The sequence below is a fragment of the Saimiri boliviensis genome, chromosome 1 (genome assembly GCF_048565385.1).
Source record: "Saimiri boliviensis isolate mSaiBol1 chromosome 1, mSaiBol1.pri, whole genome shotgun sequence".
NCBI lineage: Eukaryota > Metazoa > Chordata > Mammalia > Primates > Cebidae > Saimiri > Saimiri boliviensis.
This window is the reverse complement of record NC_133449.1, coordinates 141,928,792-141,947,058: the sequence shown is the minus strand read 5'-3', so window position 1 is coordinate 141,947,058 and position 18,267 is coordinate 141,928,792. Positions and strand designations below refer to the sequence as shown.

The window sequence follows — 18,267 nt, the reverse complement described above, 5'->3', positions numbered from 1 at the left end:
TACATTAATATATTATATTATAAAAATGAAATGTAAAGTCTGGAATCTTTCCGTCCATTTTCAAATAGTGTATGGAAATTCCACTTCACTGATTATTGGTAAAACTTTTTCCCATATCTCATTTATCTGTTTATGTTTCAAAGGTATAAGATGGCCAAATGAGACCACAAAGGTTTAGAATATATTTATCTTCTACATATTTGTCTTTACATTCCAGAAAGAACAAGTTTGTTACTTTCAAGACAATTTAACCTTTGGCCTTTCTACTCCATACTAAAGAACACTAAAGTCAAGATTATTTAAGCATTAACTGTCTTATTTATTTATTTATTTATTTATTTTTTTGAGAGGGAGTTTCGCTCTTGTTATCCAGGCTGGAGTGCAATGGCGCGATCTCGGCTCACCACAACCTCCGCCTCCTGGGTTCAGGCAATTCTCCTGCCTCAGCCTCCTGAGTAGCTGGGATTACAGGCACAGGCCACCATGCCCAGCTAATTTTTTTTGTATTTTTAGTAGAGACGGGGTTTCACCATGTTGACCAGGATGGTCTCGATCTCTTGACCTTGTAATCCCAAAAGTGCTGGGATTACAGGCTTGAGCCACCGCGCCTGGCTATTTATTTATTTTTTGAGATGGAGTTTCACTCTTGTTACCCAGGATGGAGTGCAATGGCGCAATCTCAGCTCACCGCAACCTCTGCCTCCTGAGTTCAAGCAATTCTCCTACCTCAGCCTCCCGAGTAGCTAGGACTACAGGCGCGCACCACCATGCCCAGCTAATTTTTGTATTTTTAGTAGAGATGGGGTTTCACCTTGTTGACCAGGATGGTCTCGATCTCTTGACCTCGTGATCCACCCGCCTCGGCCTCCCAAAGTGCTGGGATTATAGGCTTGAGCCACCGCACCTGGCCCAACTGTTTTATTTTATTTTTATGTTTATTTATAAGCTGACTCTTGAAAGGAATAACGCTTAAAACACAAAAAAGGCTAACACCTTTTTGGTATTAGAAAAACTATGTTCTTTTAGATGCTTTTCAAATAGCAGTCTTAAAGTTGAGGCCAGGCGTGGTGGCTCATGCCTGTAATCTCAGTACTTTGGGAGGCCGAGGCGGGCGGATCACCTGAGGCCAGGAGTTCAAGACCAGCTTGGCCAACATGGTGAAACCCTGTCTTAAAAATAAATAAATAAATAAATTTTAAAAAAATGAATGTCTGAAAACTGAAAAATAAGGAAATACTTCAACCTGCCAAAAGAATAAATAAGGCTTTGTAAGAATGTCTAGTAGAAATACATACTTAATGGAATATTTTAGAGTACAACGCCTACATCTGATTATATAAATTACTAATCCTATCCAAAATTTTAAGAGAGGGATAGTTTACTTAACAACATCATCTTTTCCCTATAGTTGTGGGATAGGTAGAAATATGAAAAGTAGAAAATTCTTAAATTCAGAGTAATATTTAATTTAGTAAGCTTGGATAAAATCTAATATATATCACAAAGCCGTGATTAATTCTGTCCTATTAAAAATTACTACCGAAGGGTAGGTATGAAAATTTTTTCTTTTCTCTCTCTCTCTTTTTTTTTTTTTTTTTTGGAGTCAGAGTCTCCCTCTGCCACCAGGCTGGAGTGTAGTGTTAAGATCTCAGCTTACTACAACCTCCACCTCCGCCTCCTGGGTTCAAATGATTCTACTTGCCTCAGCCTCCTGAGTAGCTGGGATTACAGGTGTATGCCACCACGCCCAGCTAATTTTTTTGTATTTTTAGTAGAGATGGGGTTTCACCACGTTGGGCAGAATGGTCTCAATTTCTTGACCTGGTAATCTGCTCGCCTCTGCCTCCCAAAGTGCTGGGATTGCAGGAATGAGCCACCGCACCCAGCCTTTTTTCTCTTTCAGAGACAGGTTTAACAAGACCTCACTCTGTTGCCCAGGCTGGAGTGCAGTGGTGTCACCACAGCTCACCGTCTGTATCCTTGAACTCTTGGGCTCAAGTTATCCTCCTATCATAGCCTCTCAAGCAGCTGGACCTCCAGGCACATGCCACCATGTCCAGCTAATTTAAAACATTTTTGTGTGAGTGTGGAGATGGGTTCTCGCTATGTTGCCCAGGCTGGTTTTGAACTCCTGGCTTCAAGCAATCCTCCTACCTCGCCCCCGCAAAGTACTGGGATTACAGGTGTGTACACCTGCACCTTGCCTTTTTTTTAAGAGATGGGTTTGGATCCCAGCTGGATTCAAACTCCTGAGCTTGAGTGTTTCTCCTTCCTCAGCCTCCCAAGTAGCTGGGATGACAGGTATGTGCCACTGTACCTGGCTGAAAATTGATATTCTTAATTTGATATAACATAACAAAGTAATATAAACATACATGCCAAAACAAAAAACATATATACCTATATTGTCTGGAGAACACTAAAGATGTTAAGAATGTAAAAGGGGATGATCTTCTACCTGCTTAAAAACAAACAAGACAAAGCATCCAATGGCCATTGTTAAACCAACAATTAGAAGTAGTAAATTTTTTAAAGCCACAAAGTACTGCATGAATCCTGGTATTAGAAATTCTTTCCACTGAGTGTCTATAGAATGAAGATTAAGTATCTGTTTCCTCTTCTCCCTTCCAACTCTTGTCACCTTTTGGCCCCTCTTTCCTTTTTCACCTCTCTCTCTTTGTGTTTCCTTCTATCTCCCATTCCAATCCGAAATCTTCACACTAACCAATTTCCTTTTTACCTCTCATTTTACTCTAACCGCTTAAACCTGCCAAAACTTTTATATTCTTGGAAATAAATACAAGCCAGAAACTTATAATGGAACAAACGTTTTAAATTTTTTTTAAATAAAAAATTTTTTGGTTCCTATGTTTTGCTGTATACTATTTTTATGTTTATTTGTTTCCTCCCATATCCAGACCCCAAAGTCTAAGTTCAAGCATCAAGCTTCCTAAGCGGTCAGGATAAAATTCAAATTTATTTTGCTGAACACACAAGTCTCTTTATGAAAGAGGTGTGGCCTACCTCTGTAACCTCAGATCTTACCACTTCATCTTGTATACCTTTTTGTTCCAATCACATCAAACTCTTTTTATTTCTACCAAAAGAATCATACCCTTTCAGGGAACATATATATACATGAATATCTCTGCCCAGAATGACCTTCTTCTAAATCCCATTTTACTTGTTTTACTTCCATTTGTCTTTTAAGACAAGATGGCATAAGTTTTATCATCTAGGAGCAGTCTGAATTAGAAGCTCTTACTATGTTTCCACTGTACTTTATTCACTCATCTACTATATAGTATAGTATCTTTCTAGAACTTTATAATACAATGGAAGCTTATATAATTTTTATATACAATTAAAAAAAATAGAGACATGGTCTTGCTTTGTTATCCAAGCTAATTTCAAACTTCTGGGCTCAAGCAATCCCCCTTCCTTGGCCTCCCAAAGTGCGCTAATTACAGGTGTGAGCTAACACGCCTGGCCTATATACAATTTCATATACATATATATGGAAGTTAATATAATTTTATAGTAAAATTGGACATCTACTTGCCTGTTTTTCTGCTAGCCTGCTAAACTGTAAGCTCCTTAAACTATCATCTTTTTTAATTTTTTAATTTTTTTATTTTTTTTGAGACAGAGTTTCACTCGTTACTCAGGCTGGAGTGCAATGGCGCGATCTCGGCTCACCGCAACCTCTGCCTCCTGAGTTCAGGCTATTCTCCTGCCTCAGCCTCCTGAGTAGCTGGGATTACAGGCACGTGCCACCATGCCCAGCTAATTTTTGTATTTTTAGTAGAGACGGGGTTTCACCATGTTGACCAGGATGGTCTCGATTTCTTGACCTCGTGATCCACCCGCCCCGGCCTCCCAAAGTGCTGGGATTACAGGCTTGAGCCACCACGCCCGGCATTATCATCTTTATTTTTAGAGTTATGCACACTGTAACTATCCACTGAATTAACTAGGAAGCTTTCCAAAAACAAACCATCAATTGGCACGTCTTCGTTTGTTTGTTTTAATGCACTACAGGTGACTCTAACCTATAACCAGGATTGAGAACCACTATTTTCTTGTCAGAACACAATACTGTTTCCCTGAACTAAACCGTAGCCTCCAGTAAATATAACTGTTAAAAAAAAAGTAGGCTAGAAACAATAAATGAAAAATTAAACAATTTCCTTTTTGTTTTTTAGAAACAGGGTCTCTTGCATAAGCTGGAGTGCAGTGATGTGATCACAACACATGAAGTCTCAAAACTCCTGGGCTCAAGCGATCCTTCTCGCTCAGCCTCCTGAGTAGCTGGGACTATAGGCACATACCACCATGCCTGGCTTTTTTTTTTTTTTTTTTTTAATTTTTGTCTCTCATTATGTTGTTCAATACACTTCCATTGTAAGTTTCTGGCTTGTGTTAGTTTCCATGAATAAAAACTTTTGGGTAGGTTTAAACAGTTGGAGTAAAACAAGAGGTGAAAAGAAAGTTGGTTAGTGAGAAGAACTGGGTTGGATGGGAGACAGAAGGAAACAGGAAGAGATACCAGCCTAGGCTGGTCTCAAAACTCCTGGCCTCAAGTGATCCTCCTGCCTCAGCCTCTCAAAGTGCTGGTACTACAGGCATGAGCCACCGCACACAGATTTCTTCTTTAAAAAAAAAAAAAAAAAAAAGCGCCGGGCGCGATGGCTCAAGCCTGTAATCCCAGCACACTTTGGGAGGCCGAGGCGGGTGGATCACGAGGTCGAGAGATCAAGACCATCCTGGTCAACATGGTGAAACCCCGTCTCTACTAAAAGTGCAAAAAATTAGCTGGGAGTGGTGGCGCATGCCTGTAATCCCAGCTACTCAGGAGGCTGAGGCAGGAGAATTGCCTGAACCCAGGAGGTGGAGGTTGCGGTGAGCCAAGATCACGCCATTGCACTCCAGCCTGGGTAACAAGAGCGAAACTCTGTCTCAAAATAAATAAATAAATAAATAAATAAATAATAAGCAATATAACTTTAAAAGTATATCCACTGTTATGGTATCATCAGTCAAAATAAAATCCTTCCTATCTATAGTAGACATCAGCTCAAATTAAAGGGATGTAAAACTACATTCAACACCTCCATAATAAATGGCATCTGCAAAAGTAAACGGAAGGAACAACATAAGTATTCAGTGAAATCTCCTAGTAGAAATCAAAATCTACTCTCTAAATTGATAAAAGATCTAAATTACAGAACATAAATCTCCCAGGTAGAGGAAACAGTTCTCTAAACAATAATTTCATACTATAACACAGTTTAATATTCAAAGACCATAACTAGTATGAAGTGGAAGTTAAACTTAGTTTCAATACTGCAATTTAAGTGATTGTGGTGGCAATATAGCACAGTGACTAAAAGCAGAGGCTTCGTTTGAATCCTGGTCTTCCAATTTATTAGCTATGTGATCTTGAGGAAGTTATTTAATATCTCTTAAGTCTCAGTTTCATCAAAATAGGATGGAATCCATTAAGGTGACAGTTAAATGATATAATGCTTACAAAGTAGCTAATATAATCCCAGGCACATAGTTAGAAGTTCAAAACATGGGAGCTTTTATCATCAGTTATCTATGGCTTCCACTATATGCTGCAGCTTCTTAGAGCTTTCATAGCTATCTCAGACACTGGCTCTCATATAAACCACAAACACAGACCAGCTTCCTAGGAAGTGTATAGTCTTTGCAATGTAAACATAATATTATCATTAATGATGATAATTAAGAAATGATAATAACTGCAGATAAACATGTTTTAAAAATCACATTTTCAATTTCTTTTGTATTTTCTACTATTTTTAGCTGAAATATAGTCATTCTTTAACACTACCTTAATTAAACAGGAAATAAATGAATGAACAAAATAAACAAATGAAGAAAGCAGCAAGCAATGAAATCAAGTGAGCAACCATTTCCCAGTCCCTGCTAAAGCAGTATGATTTGAACTATTTAAGCATCTGCTGGCTGTGGCCTTTAGAGGGTGGCTATGATCATACTCGAGGTGTTAGGTCATGTAAAAGAACTGCATATGCCCCACTAAAACTGGAGCTCCATCCTAATAATATTCAAGTTGAAGTGTATCATGAATTATAACAAATGCAGAAATTGAGCACCCTAATAAGAAAGGCTTTACAATTCAATAAACCCTCTACAGATTATTTATTCTATCTCTATCTGAATGTGATGGAATGAACATGGAATCCACGAACTTTAAAAACAGTCTATTTTATAAGTAAACATTACCAATGTAATAACCTAAGGAAACACTAATATAAAAACAAAATTTTCATAACTGAAAAATAGAGAAATCAAACAGTTCTTTTGAGAGCAGAAAGATATTTCTAGTGCTTTCTTTTTAAAATTAAGGTGTTTGCTAAGCTAAATTTCTGATATGAATTAAAAGGAAAAATATGATTTACAAAGGCTGAATAATTTAACAATTAAATTAATAAGGCTCTGTAACTGTCTAAGGAATGGCAAGTCATAATACCCCTAATAACCCAAAAGGAAGTCCAATTGAATGGAATAATGACTATCTTTTGCTCTTTTGAATTCAGGTATAAGTTGTGAAGAAGCAATGCTTTAAAAAAAAAAAATCCATAATGAAAATCTTAAGAGATTTGAAAAGAGGCCGGGCACCGTGGCTCATGCCTGTAATCCCAGCACTTTGGGAGGCCAAGGTGGGCAGATCACTTGAGGTCAGGAGTTGAGACTGTGGGAGCCCGACAGGAGACCAGCCTGGCCAACATGGAGAAACCCTGTCTCTAGTAAAAATACAAAATTAGCCAGGCATGGTGGCGCATGCCTGTAACCCCAGCTACTTGGGAGGCTGAAGCAGGAGAACTGCTTGAACCTGGGAGGTGAAGGTTGTAGTGAGTTGAGATTGTGCCATTGCATTATGGCCTGGGTAACAACAGCAGAACTCCATCTCCAAAAAAAAAAAAAAAAGAGAGATGTGGAAAGGAAAATTTCCTCTTTATTACTTGTAACAATAATCATTAGAGAGAAACTACAATTATGGTGAGACATATATAGCAACATAATTGAATTTACACACACAAACGTGCACACATCATTTTCGGTACATGCCAAGGTTAGTGATAAGAATTTCATTTTCCACCCCCGACATTATACTATAGTATTATAATTAGTAATCAAAACATCTGACATGTTGTTATTTGCAAAGTTCTGCTTATCTTACTCATATTCTAACACAAAACAGAGTTAGAACCATAGCAATTTACCACACAGTGAAGATACCTGGAAAATGCTTTGGCTTTGTAATTTACTTCTGAAACCTGCTCAAATAAAACCTGCTCAAATACTTTTTTTTTTTTCTTGAGACAGTCTTAGTCTGACACCCAGGCTGGAATGTAGTGGCATGGTCAAGGCTCACTGTAGCCTTGACCTCCTAGGGCTCAAGTGATTCTCTTGCCTCATCTTCTCAAGTAGCTGAAACTACAGGCACAAGCCATCATACCCAACTAATTATTATAATATATATATTTTTTATTTTGTAAAGACAGGGTTTTTACTACATTACCCAGGCTGGTCTTAAACTCCTGGGCTGAAGTGATCCTTCCACCTTGGCCTCCAAAAGTTCTGGTATTACAGGTGGCAGCCACCATGCCTGACCCAAATTACTTTTTATATCAGTATGTTACAATAATAGGAAACTACAAAATGCTCCACACCTTTTGAATTGTATCCCAATTATTCACCACTAGTTTAGTATAGAAAATCTGACTACTGCTTTTAAAATATTTCAAATTTTGCATGATCACAAGCTGGAGTATGTGAAATTATCTAAAATTTAGAGATGTCTAAAAGATTAACAGAAAATGAAAGGAACTCCATATATTTAATATCTCTACATTTTCTTACTTACTACACAAAATTGGAGAAGAGGGTGTTTGCAGTGTCAAAGTGGAGCCGTCTTTCCTCGTGATATTAACTCGAAAAACCAATCTGGCACGAGTGCTTTTCTTCTTGGAACCAGCAATTCCTATTCTGGCTTCAACATCAGCATTCCTCAGTTTCAATATCCCTACACAGTCCACCCTAATACAGAAAAAAATATATAAAGGGACATTTTGTTATATAAATAGTATAATGTTCTTAAACAAATGTGTTTTTTTTTTTTATTTTGCTTATCTATTAATTCTGTGAATATGTAATAAAGTCACAAAGTTCGAAGTTCAAAAATCACCATTTTAAAATCTGAACATAAGTAATGGCTTATAAGACATCTTTTTTTTTTTTTTTTTTTTTTTTTTTGTGATGGAGTCTCACCCAGCTGGAATATAGTGACATGATCTCAGCTCACTGCAACCTCTGTCTCCTGGGTTCAAGGGATTCTCCTGCCTCAGCCTCCCGAATAGCTGGGATTATAGGCGCCCGCCACCATGCTCAGCTAATATTTTGTATTTTTAGTACAGATGGGCTTATATCATGTTGGCCAGGATGGTCTTGAACTCCTGTCCTCAAGTGATCCGCCTGCCTTAAACTCCCAAAGTGCCGGGATTATAGGCATGAGTCACCACCATACCCAGCCAGGGACCTTTTTTTTTTTTTCCTTAAAAAAAAAAAAAACATTTAATCTCTTTCTTTACAGAGCTAATTCAGAAAATAGAGAAAATGGACTTTACTTTTAAAATTAGTAGCTGCCTCCAGAAGGATGGAATACTAGACAGCCACTAAAAAGTATGTTATCACGTTGAATGATATGTGAAAAATGCTCATGATACATTAAATAAAAAGCAGATTACAAGACAATGGGTACAGTACTTTCTCAATTGTGTCCAAAAAAGACTATGAAGATAAACATAAAAACAGTAGTTATTTCTGGGAAGTTGGGTTTTATTTATTTACATTTTATATTATTTTTGTGAGTCAGAGTCTTGCTCTGTCACCCAGGCTAGAGTACAGTGGTGCAATCTCAGCTCACTGCAACCTGTGCCTCTTGAGTGCAAGTAATTCTCATGTCTCAGCCTCCCAATTAGCTGGGATTACAGGCATGCACCATTACCCCAGCTAATTTTTATATTTTTAGTAGAGCTGAAGTCTCACTATGTTGCCCAGGCCGGTCTTGAACTCCTGGCTCAAGTGATCTGCCCACCCTGGCTTCCTAAAGTGGTGGGATTATAAGCATGAGCCACTGTGCCTGGCAGGAAGTTGGTTTTTAAAGGGCATGTTTTTAGCTTCTTATTACCATGTGTATTCAACTTTTTTTTTTTTTTTTTTTAGACATAGTTTCACTCTTGTTGCCCAGGCTGGAGTTCAATGGCCTGATCTTAGCTCACTGTAACCTCCACCTCCTGGGTTCAAAGCAATTCTCCTGCCTCAGCTGCCTGAGTAGCTGGGATTACAGGTACATGCCACCACGCCCAGCTAATGTTTGTATTTGTAGTATAGACGAGGTTTCGCCATGTTGGCCAGGCTGCTCTTGAACTTTTGACCTCAGATGATCCACCCACCTCAGACTCCCAAAGTGCTGGGATTATAGGCATGAGCCACTGCATCCGGCCCAACCATGAGAATTATTTACTAAAGGGTAAAACAGTTAATTTTAACCCATTAGCAGTCTCAAGTAATGTCTTTTTTTATTCATAATTATTTAAAACATTTTAATAAAATACCCAAAATCTTCTGTACATTAGAAACTGAACAATTCTCCTGCCTAACACAAGAATGTAATATATAATGAAAAAATTATTACTAAGTACTTACGCCAGTGTCATGTTGTTGCTAGGATCAAGGCCGACTTCTATAACAGTAGTGCCTTCAATGTCCACTTCTTTGCAAGGAGTTGTATTTCGTCCAGTTACCCTGCAGGCCTGATAAAATCCATGTGGTTTCACTCGTCCAGAGTCATTGCCCACAAACACCTGCAACACTACAGGTTCATTGTGGCCTTCCAGCTGAAATCAGAAAACATAAAGCAGAAACACTAATTAGCATTACAAATAATCTAATTATAAAATCAAATACTTAAGACCAAATCCTCTACTTGTAACTGGATTACATTTAAAAACATTTAAATCTTCCAGAAAAATAAAGGTAAAACATTTTCACAAAAGAGTTGGTTAAATTCCTGAAGTCATGGTTTTAATTCTGTAATAACTATACTTAAATTATAAATTTAGTTGCTAGATGATAAATTATCATTTATAATTTATTTGTACAAGCAGATGAGAATGAATACACAGCACGTTGGGCAGCATTTGGGTTACTCAGGACCTACCATCATAACTAAATGAAAAAACTTACAAACCTGTGTTGATGGCATCATCATCATTATGAAATGAAAGTACATATACCAAATTTTTATTCTAACTAAAGCTACTTGAGTAGAGAAGTACAAGTTAAGCTATATAAATAACAGGGAAATTAAGCTCATTTTCATGAACTAGATACATACATACAACATTATTAATCCTGGGCCAAAATGTTATGGTCCAAGAGGCTGCTAGTTCAAACTAGGATCTATGGATGATTGCAGGTCACTAGCAAGCCTTCATAAATTAAATTATAATTTGTATGCTGAAAAATAAATAAATATTTAAAACAGCACTTTGGAACAAGTGTTTCCAATCCTGATTCTTGGTAAGATTTATAGCTAAACATTGAAACTGCTAACACAGAATGCAGAAAATTACAAAGTAAATTGTACAATGCATACCAAGTGCTTAAAAAACTGACACATCTTTTCTATTCCAGTACAGTTGTATCTCTGTAAAATGGTATAATGAGGATAATAAGCAAACTAGTCAAATTGCTGGTCAGCAGAACCTAGATGAACAGTGTCTGGCACACAGAGGAGTGCAGTATTTGTTTTGTTGTTTTTTTTTTTAATCATAGTAGCAGCCAACTAGGAGATTTTTTTTCTTGTCTAGGAGTGCAGTATTTGTTGAATGAATGACTAAACAAACTTTTTTTTTCTTTTTTTGAAATGGAGTTTTGTTTTTGTTGCCCAGGCTGGAGTGCAATGGTGTGATCTCAGCTCACCAAACACTCCGCCTCCCGGGTTCAAGTGATTCTCCTGCCTCAGGCTCCCAAGTAGCTGGGATTACAGGCATGCACCACCATGCCCAGCTATAAATAAACTTTTAAGGTCAATTCATTCCCTATCATAGTAAAGCAATTAATCTAACAATACTTTGAACTAGACAAAACATAACTTAAAAGTCAGGGCAATTCAGTTAAACATAATGACCAAACTACCAAAATATCTGGCTAGGGCCGGGCGCGGTGGCTCAAGCCTGTAATCCCAGCACTTTGGGAGGCCGAGGCAGGTGGATCACAAGGTCAAGAGATTGAGACCATCCTGGTCAACATGGTGAAACCCCGTCTCTACTAAAAATACAAAACATTAGCTGGGCATGGTGGCGCGTGCCTGTAATCTCAGCTACTCAGAAGGTTGAGGCAGGAGAATTGCCTGAACCCAGGGGGCAGAGGTTGTGGTGAACCGAGATCGAGCCATTGCACTACAGCCTGGGTAACGAGAGTGAAACTCTGTCTCAAAAAAAAAAAAAAAAAAAAAAAAAATCTGGCTAGACAAATATTTACACAAAGCATAACATAAGTTTCTCACTTGCCTATTACCTGTCCTGGGTTTGAAGGATTGGGTGTGAGTTAAGGTAGCAGCTAGGAAAAGAGGTAGACATGATATTGTATATGTGACTATTAACCAACTTTATAAATGGTGGCAGACACGTTTTCGGATTCAGAGTTTCAATCATAATTTCATTCAAGTATAAAATGAAAGGCAGTCCAATTCTGCTCCAAACTTAAAATACTGTTCAACTAATATATTTATACAAACTGTATTTAATAAGAATCTACCATGTGATTAGCCAAAATTCCTCCCTATTTAGTATTTTGCAAAGGGTAGGAACACTTGTTAAGTCCTCTCCCTATTCCCCCATTTTTCTGAGGCTTGTCTTCAAAGACAAATATTCTTTATAACAAGATATCCTAGGTGCTAACACTAAAGTCTCTTTTAACTTTTAGTCTCAACCTTTAAAAAAATTAAGGCTCAACTGATATCCCATTTTTTTTTCTCATTTTCTTCTTTTCCCCTTTACTTCAGTATATACAAATGATATTCTATTTCTTTTTTTTTTTTGATATTCTATTTCTTAAACTGAAGACTTAAAACCAATTCTTTCCTCAGTCCAATAGTCCTGATTACTATAATCATCTCAAAACCCTTATTTTCAAGTTCTTAATAATTTCTACTATATTTCTTTGAATTCACCTTAATATTTCTTCCTCCAAGTCAAGTGAATCACTTGAGATCAGGAGTTTGAGACCAGTGTGGCCAACATGGTGAAATCCTGCCTCTACTAAAAATATAAAAATTAGCTGGGCCTGGTGGCACACTCCCAGAAACTCTGGTAGCTGAGGCACAATCGCTTGCACCTGGGGGGCAGAGGTTGCAGAGAGCTGAGATCACACCACTGCACCCCAGCCTGGGCAACAGGGTGAGATTCCATCTAAAAAAAAAAAAAAATCTTTCTAAATATAAAGTTTGGGATGAATCTAATTCAAATATCAAATATGAAGGAAGAAAACTCGTGATTGAAAATACTTTACTTTGGCTGGGCGCGGTGGCTCAAGCCTGTAATCCCAGCACTTTGGGAGGCCGAGGCGGGTGAATCACGAGGTCGAGAGATCGAGACCATCCTGGTCAACATAGTGAAACCCCGTCTCTACTAAAAATACAAAAAATTAGCTGGGCATGGTGGCACATGCCTGTAATCCCAGCTACTCAGGAGGCTGAGGCAGGAGAATTGCCTGAACCCAGGAGGCGGAGGTTGCGGTGAGCCGAGATCGCACCATTGCACTCCAGCCTGGGTAACAACAGCGAAACTCTGTCTCAAAAAAAAAAAAAAAAAAAAAAAAAGAAAATACTTTACTTTTCAGGACATATTCTCATTTCCCTTTACATTTTAACTAAAATTCAGATGACAAATAAAGTAAATACCTTTACTGTAGGAAAGCCTTGCTGTGTTCTGTCTTTTACTGAGCCGCGGCTGCCCTCAGTAAGGTACCGAGCTCGGTGCTGTGTCTCAGGTTGCACAACTATCTTCAGCTCCTTTCCCTCACTTTTAACAGGATATTGTCCACACAACATAGGGCTCTTCTTTACTCCAGTTCCTTTTTGGTTTTCCAATGTTCTGAGAAATCAGAGCACAACATGGGGAAAGTATCAAAAAGAGTTTTTTGATAAAAAATAAAAGTCATTTAAGACAAAGGAAGAAACAGAACTGGCAATAATAGTAAAAACAACTACTTAGATACTGGCAAAATAAAATATTGCCTAAAGAAAGATACATAAACAAAGTATCTTCAAAGTTTTATTAAAAGTTCATTATATGATACAAAAATAAGAGAAAGTAAGTTTGACAGAAAACGAATGTATATGAGTGATAGGAGGAAGGGAGAAAGATTGAGTGCAATAAACTGAGAATAACAGCAAAGAATAGTTAATGTCACTATGACCTTTCACATTGCACTTCAGTCAAAATAAGATTTAAAAATTCCATGTATGCATTCCATATATAAATTCCAAATTCTATATAAAGCTATAAGATTACCTACTGTTATTTTTTAATTGCAAAGCAAAAAAAAAAAAAAAAAAAGAAAAGAAAAGAAAAAAAAAGAGGGTAGCAAAAACTAAAAAACAAAAAAACCCCTACATACCCCCATACAAAATGGCCTACAAACCACATGAAGGTATATGTAGCATATTCTTTTGGGTATCCTTCTCAGTAAATCAAAGTGAAGAAATTATAATAAAAGATTAGTGATTCAATTTTTATTGGGAAATTAGCTTTATTCTATACAATCTTTTCTAGAAGTGTGATTTTTCAGATTATTTTTATTTATGATTAGTTAGGTAATTAAAGCCCTCAATAAAAATTTTACAATCTGGGTTTTATAATACCAGTATTGTATCTTTTACTTTTTTTGAGATGGAGTTTCGCTCTGTCACCCAGGCTGAAGTGCAGTGGTACAATCTCAGCTCACAGTAACCTCTACCTGCTGGGTTCAAGTGATTCTCCTCCTCAGCCTCCCAAGTACCTGGCATTACAGGTGCACGCCACCATGCCCAGCTAATTTTTGTGTTTTTGTTAGAGATGGGGGTTTCGCCATTTTGTCCAGGCTGGTCTCGAACTCCTGACTTCAGCTGATCTGCCTGCCTCAGCCTCCCAAAGAGCTGCATTACAAGCGTGAGCCACTGTGCCTGGTCCTTATTTTTTTAAGTTATATTTCTAACATTTATTTATAATGCATTTGCTATGTAGAGTATATGTTCAAAGAAAAACAGTATCCCAAATGGTGGCTATGACTTCAGGCAAACACATTTAATCTGTAAAATAGTTAAAGCACTGCAAATACATAATAAACATAAATAGAAAATAATATTGCTAGTTATCTTTCCTTCTGAGCAATGGCGTGGTGGCTCACGTCTGTAATTTCAGCACTTTGGGAATCCAAGGCAGGTGGATCACCTGAGGTCAAGAGTTTGAGATCACCCTGGCCAACATGGTGAAACCCTATCTCTACTAAACATACATAAAATTAGCTGGGTGTGGTGCCAGGCACCTATAATCCCAGCTACTCGGGAAGCTGAGGCAGGAGAATCACTTGTACCCACAAGGCGGAGGTTGCAGTGAGCCAAGATCACACCATTGCACTCCAGCCTGGGCAACAAGAGCGAAACCCTGTCTCAAAACAAACAAACAAAAAAATTATTCATGTATGTTTTTAAATAAAGTCAGGGCCATAGCTTTCACTGTGACTCTCCTAGTCCTAAGTTTTGACTCACATTGAAGATCCAGGAGCCAGGTGACTGTGGACAAAAATCTCCTCTAAAAACAACCAGATCCCGGAAGGAATATTATGACTTCAAATGGAAGAGCTAAGCAGCCTTAGACCTGGCTCTCATGTTTACCCCTCCAGCTCTAACCGAGTTACTGCCTCAATCATCAATAACAAAGCGAGGAAAGGTAGTATCTTCAATGGAAATGGGGAGTAGGCTGAATCTTTTGCTAGGAAAAGGGCCAGTAGAATGGAGGAAAGAAGGAATGAAAAACTAGCACAGGTATTCAGTAAGACTGATAGTTAAGAGGAAAAGTTCTAAAGCCAAGTACTGTGCTTAACCCTCTTCATATTCCCTGAACTTTGCACAGTTCCTGAAACATAACAGGTGCCGAAGAAATGTTTGTTAATGAGGCAAAGAAGAAGAAAAAAGGGACAAAGAAAGGAAAGCAGGGGAAAAAAGGAGTTTCTGTAATAGTAAGATGAGAAAGACCTGAGACCTAAGATGAGAAAGGACTTAAGTGGACAAAAAATACCATTCATGTAAGTTTGACATAGTCAGTCAAAGATTACCTGTGCAAGTCATTTAAAAAGGGCCTGGAAAAATAAATTCTACGAATATAACTATCGTGTTGAAGCTGGAACAATGGGCAATAAACCCTGTTGTTCTTCTCATCATTCTGGCTACAGATTCAAACATTTTGTCTAACTAGTGTGCAATTCCTTACACACGAAAGTCTATATTCTGTTTTATACCAACCTTAAAATCAAAGTAAAAATATTCATGTATTGAAACTATGTAGAAATATTCCCCAAATATACATACAAAGGGAACAAAGAAAATATTGCAAAATGATAACAGCAGGTTTATTGAGTGACTAGATGATGTGTTTTCTTGCATTTTTCAAATATTTATAATATATATCTATAAATTTCATAATAGAAAAGGGAAAATTTTAGTTTGAAATATAGGAAAAATTCGTACAGCATATTGATTAACTTGGCAAGACATGTTTTTATACTCACTTATGCTAGTCAAGCTAATATTTATAAGGGCAAATAAATGAAAATGAGTTTTACTTATTTAGTAAAACAAATTATCTCATTTGGGTGAGTATACACATGGCTTAAAGACGAATATCATATGTAATTAAGCAATTTCTAAAATGCTACTTTAGAAGTCCTTAAAACTATCTTTATTCTCTAAATTTAAATGTAAAATGGAATACATACATATTGAGATGTACAGACATGTAAAACTATGAAAACACGAACTAATACTTAGAAAAGTAGTAGTTACTAATTTTTAAGGAATGATGGCTTAAGAAAAAATAAAGTAGCAGTCAGTTACATGGGATTTTACTTCTAAATGACAAGTAAAAAGGAAAATCCACCATCATGGCATATTCTATTCAGAAGTCTTAAATGACATTCTAATTTATTTGTGCTGCATAATTCTTCTGGTGGCCTATGTCAAAAAAATAATTTTCACTACAAAAAGCCTCAAGTAGGTTTCACATCCAGATGACATCGTATCTTAACTTGCAGTAATATCTAGAAGAGACATGGGGCAAGTGATTCTTAAGACATTTAGTTGAGACATTCAAGAATGATATGGCTAGGAATATTCAAAATACTAAGCTTTCTTTTAAAAAAAGGTTTTATTTTCTTAATAAACTCTAACATTTTAGTCATTTAAAAATGCTATTTTCATCCACAAGCTATCAAATTTCTATGTGGTATTTTGAAGATCAATAAACTGTTGTATACAATATATTTGAAAGTACATTTTCTAAATACTCAATATGATATAAATTGTAATTTCACAGCACGTTAGCTCTAAGGCTATATTCTTATCTCTCAAAACATTTTAAGATTTTTTTTTATTGTTGAAGAACACAGGCTTTTAGCTTGAGATGCTCTGAAAAGTTATTTTTAAGGCCTATTTTTCTATATTTAGGTATGGTTTCATCCTTTCCTCAACATAGTTCTTATAAATTCCAATTTTAAACTTCTTCCATCATTTCCATATACTAGTTTCAAATATTTTTTTCATTACCTAAGAAGCTGGACATTTCTTCTGCTTGATGGAGTTTCTGCTCCATGAATTATTTCATGGAAGTTTGTCTTGACCAGTGTCATTATACTTTCCCTGGGTAACCTCAAATCATTTCTAAGATACAGCTATCATACAAAAGTAGAAGCAGAAAAGATGAAGGTCAAGATATTTCTTTAATTAGCAACTGCAAATCACTGTGTTTACTAGCCATAAGTAAAAATTGTATTTTCTCTTAATTTGAATCTTCATTGATTTTGATATAAAAATGAAAATCTATCTTCTGGAACTTTAAAGACTTTCTCTATTAAAGCCCAAATAAGCATACATATGTAATTAAATGATATTCATGAACCTTTTAGATCTGTGCTACTATCACAGTTACTTATTTACGTGCAGTATTCATTATGTTTGAGTCTTATTTTATAAATAATATTTTTACAAATATTATGTTCTGAAATTCTTGACTCTATTAACCAGCAACATTTTAGGAAAGAGTTTATCTTATTTTCTTTTAGGTAATTTACTAATCTGGACTTTCTAAAACTAAAAAGCATTTAAATATAATTTTCATTTAACTACATCACCCCAAAGGTGATAAAGAAGCAGTATAGAATAAATATTGCTTAAAGTGTAGATATTACTTTAAAAAATGTACTGAGGGAACGCTAAATGGCAAGTTTAATATACATTAAAAATATTCTCTATAATATTAAACTGGATTTTTAACCAAAAAAAGATCAGTGATGTCATCAAGTAGTAAACCAATCTAAAGCATCTTGACCACTTTTGTGTAAAATTGATATTGTAGGAGATCCTGGGTCCTAGTTAGTTAAATTTTAACAAATAATTTTGAGTGTACTATAGACAAATTGAATTTAAAAGTCTAGCAATTAAATATTACAATAAAATTACTAAAGGAATTAAAAATAAGTCACATTAGTCTGCATTACAGCAGTGAATTTTCTGTAACATAGCTATTGAACCATATTAGTAGGTAGTATGAACTGGCAGAGATGAAAGAAAACTCAAACATGTACCATGATCCTGTTTCATCACCCTCTAAGTAAATAACCCAGAATCACAGAAAAAAAAAATTAGTGATTAAAAAAAAAATCTTGAATCCAATGCATTAGTATCAAAGGAAGAAAGCTTACATGAATCTAAATGATGAGAATCAAGCTATCAATTTAGCTTTCTCTTGTCATCAAAGAGAAAAAAACTAAGTCTAAAATCCTCTAAAAAGATGTAAACTATATGAGGACACAACGTGAAAGAGAACACAGCTCTTAGTGACCATCTGAGTTATTTTGGCTAGAGTCATTACATTGCTAGTTATTTTATGAGTAAAA

At 36.4% G+C, this 18,267-nt stretch overlaps 1 protein-coding gene across 6 annotated transcripts in view; it reads right to left on the bottom strand.

Moving 5' to 3' along the window:
- NFAT5 (nuclear factor of activated T cells 5) overlaps positions 1-18,267 on the bottom strand; it is a 127,147-nt gene that overhangs the window by 29,418 nt on the left and 79,462 nt on the right. For all 6 annotated transcript variants that reach the window (XM_074405543.1, XM_074405548.1, XM_074405562.1 and 3 more), the window contains 3 exons: positions 13,019-13,211; positions 9,760-9,950; positions 7,919-8,091 (listed from right to left, as the gene is read on the bottom strand). In XM_074405543.1, coding sequence (XP_074261644.1) covers positions 7,919-8,091; positions 9,760-9,950; positions 13,019-13,211 — 557 coding nt within the window. The remainder of the gene's footprint in view (positions 1-7,918; positions 8,092-9,759; positions 9,951-13,018; positions 13,212-18,267) is intronic.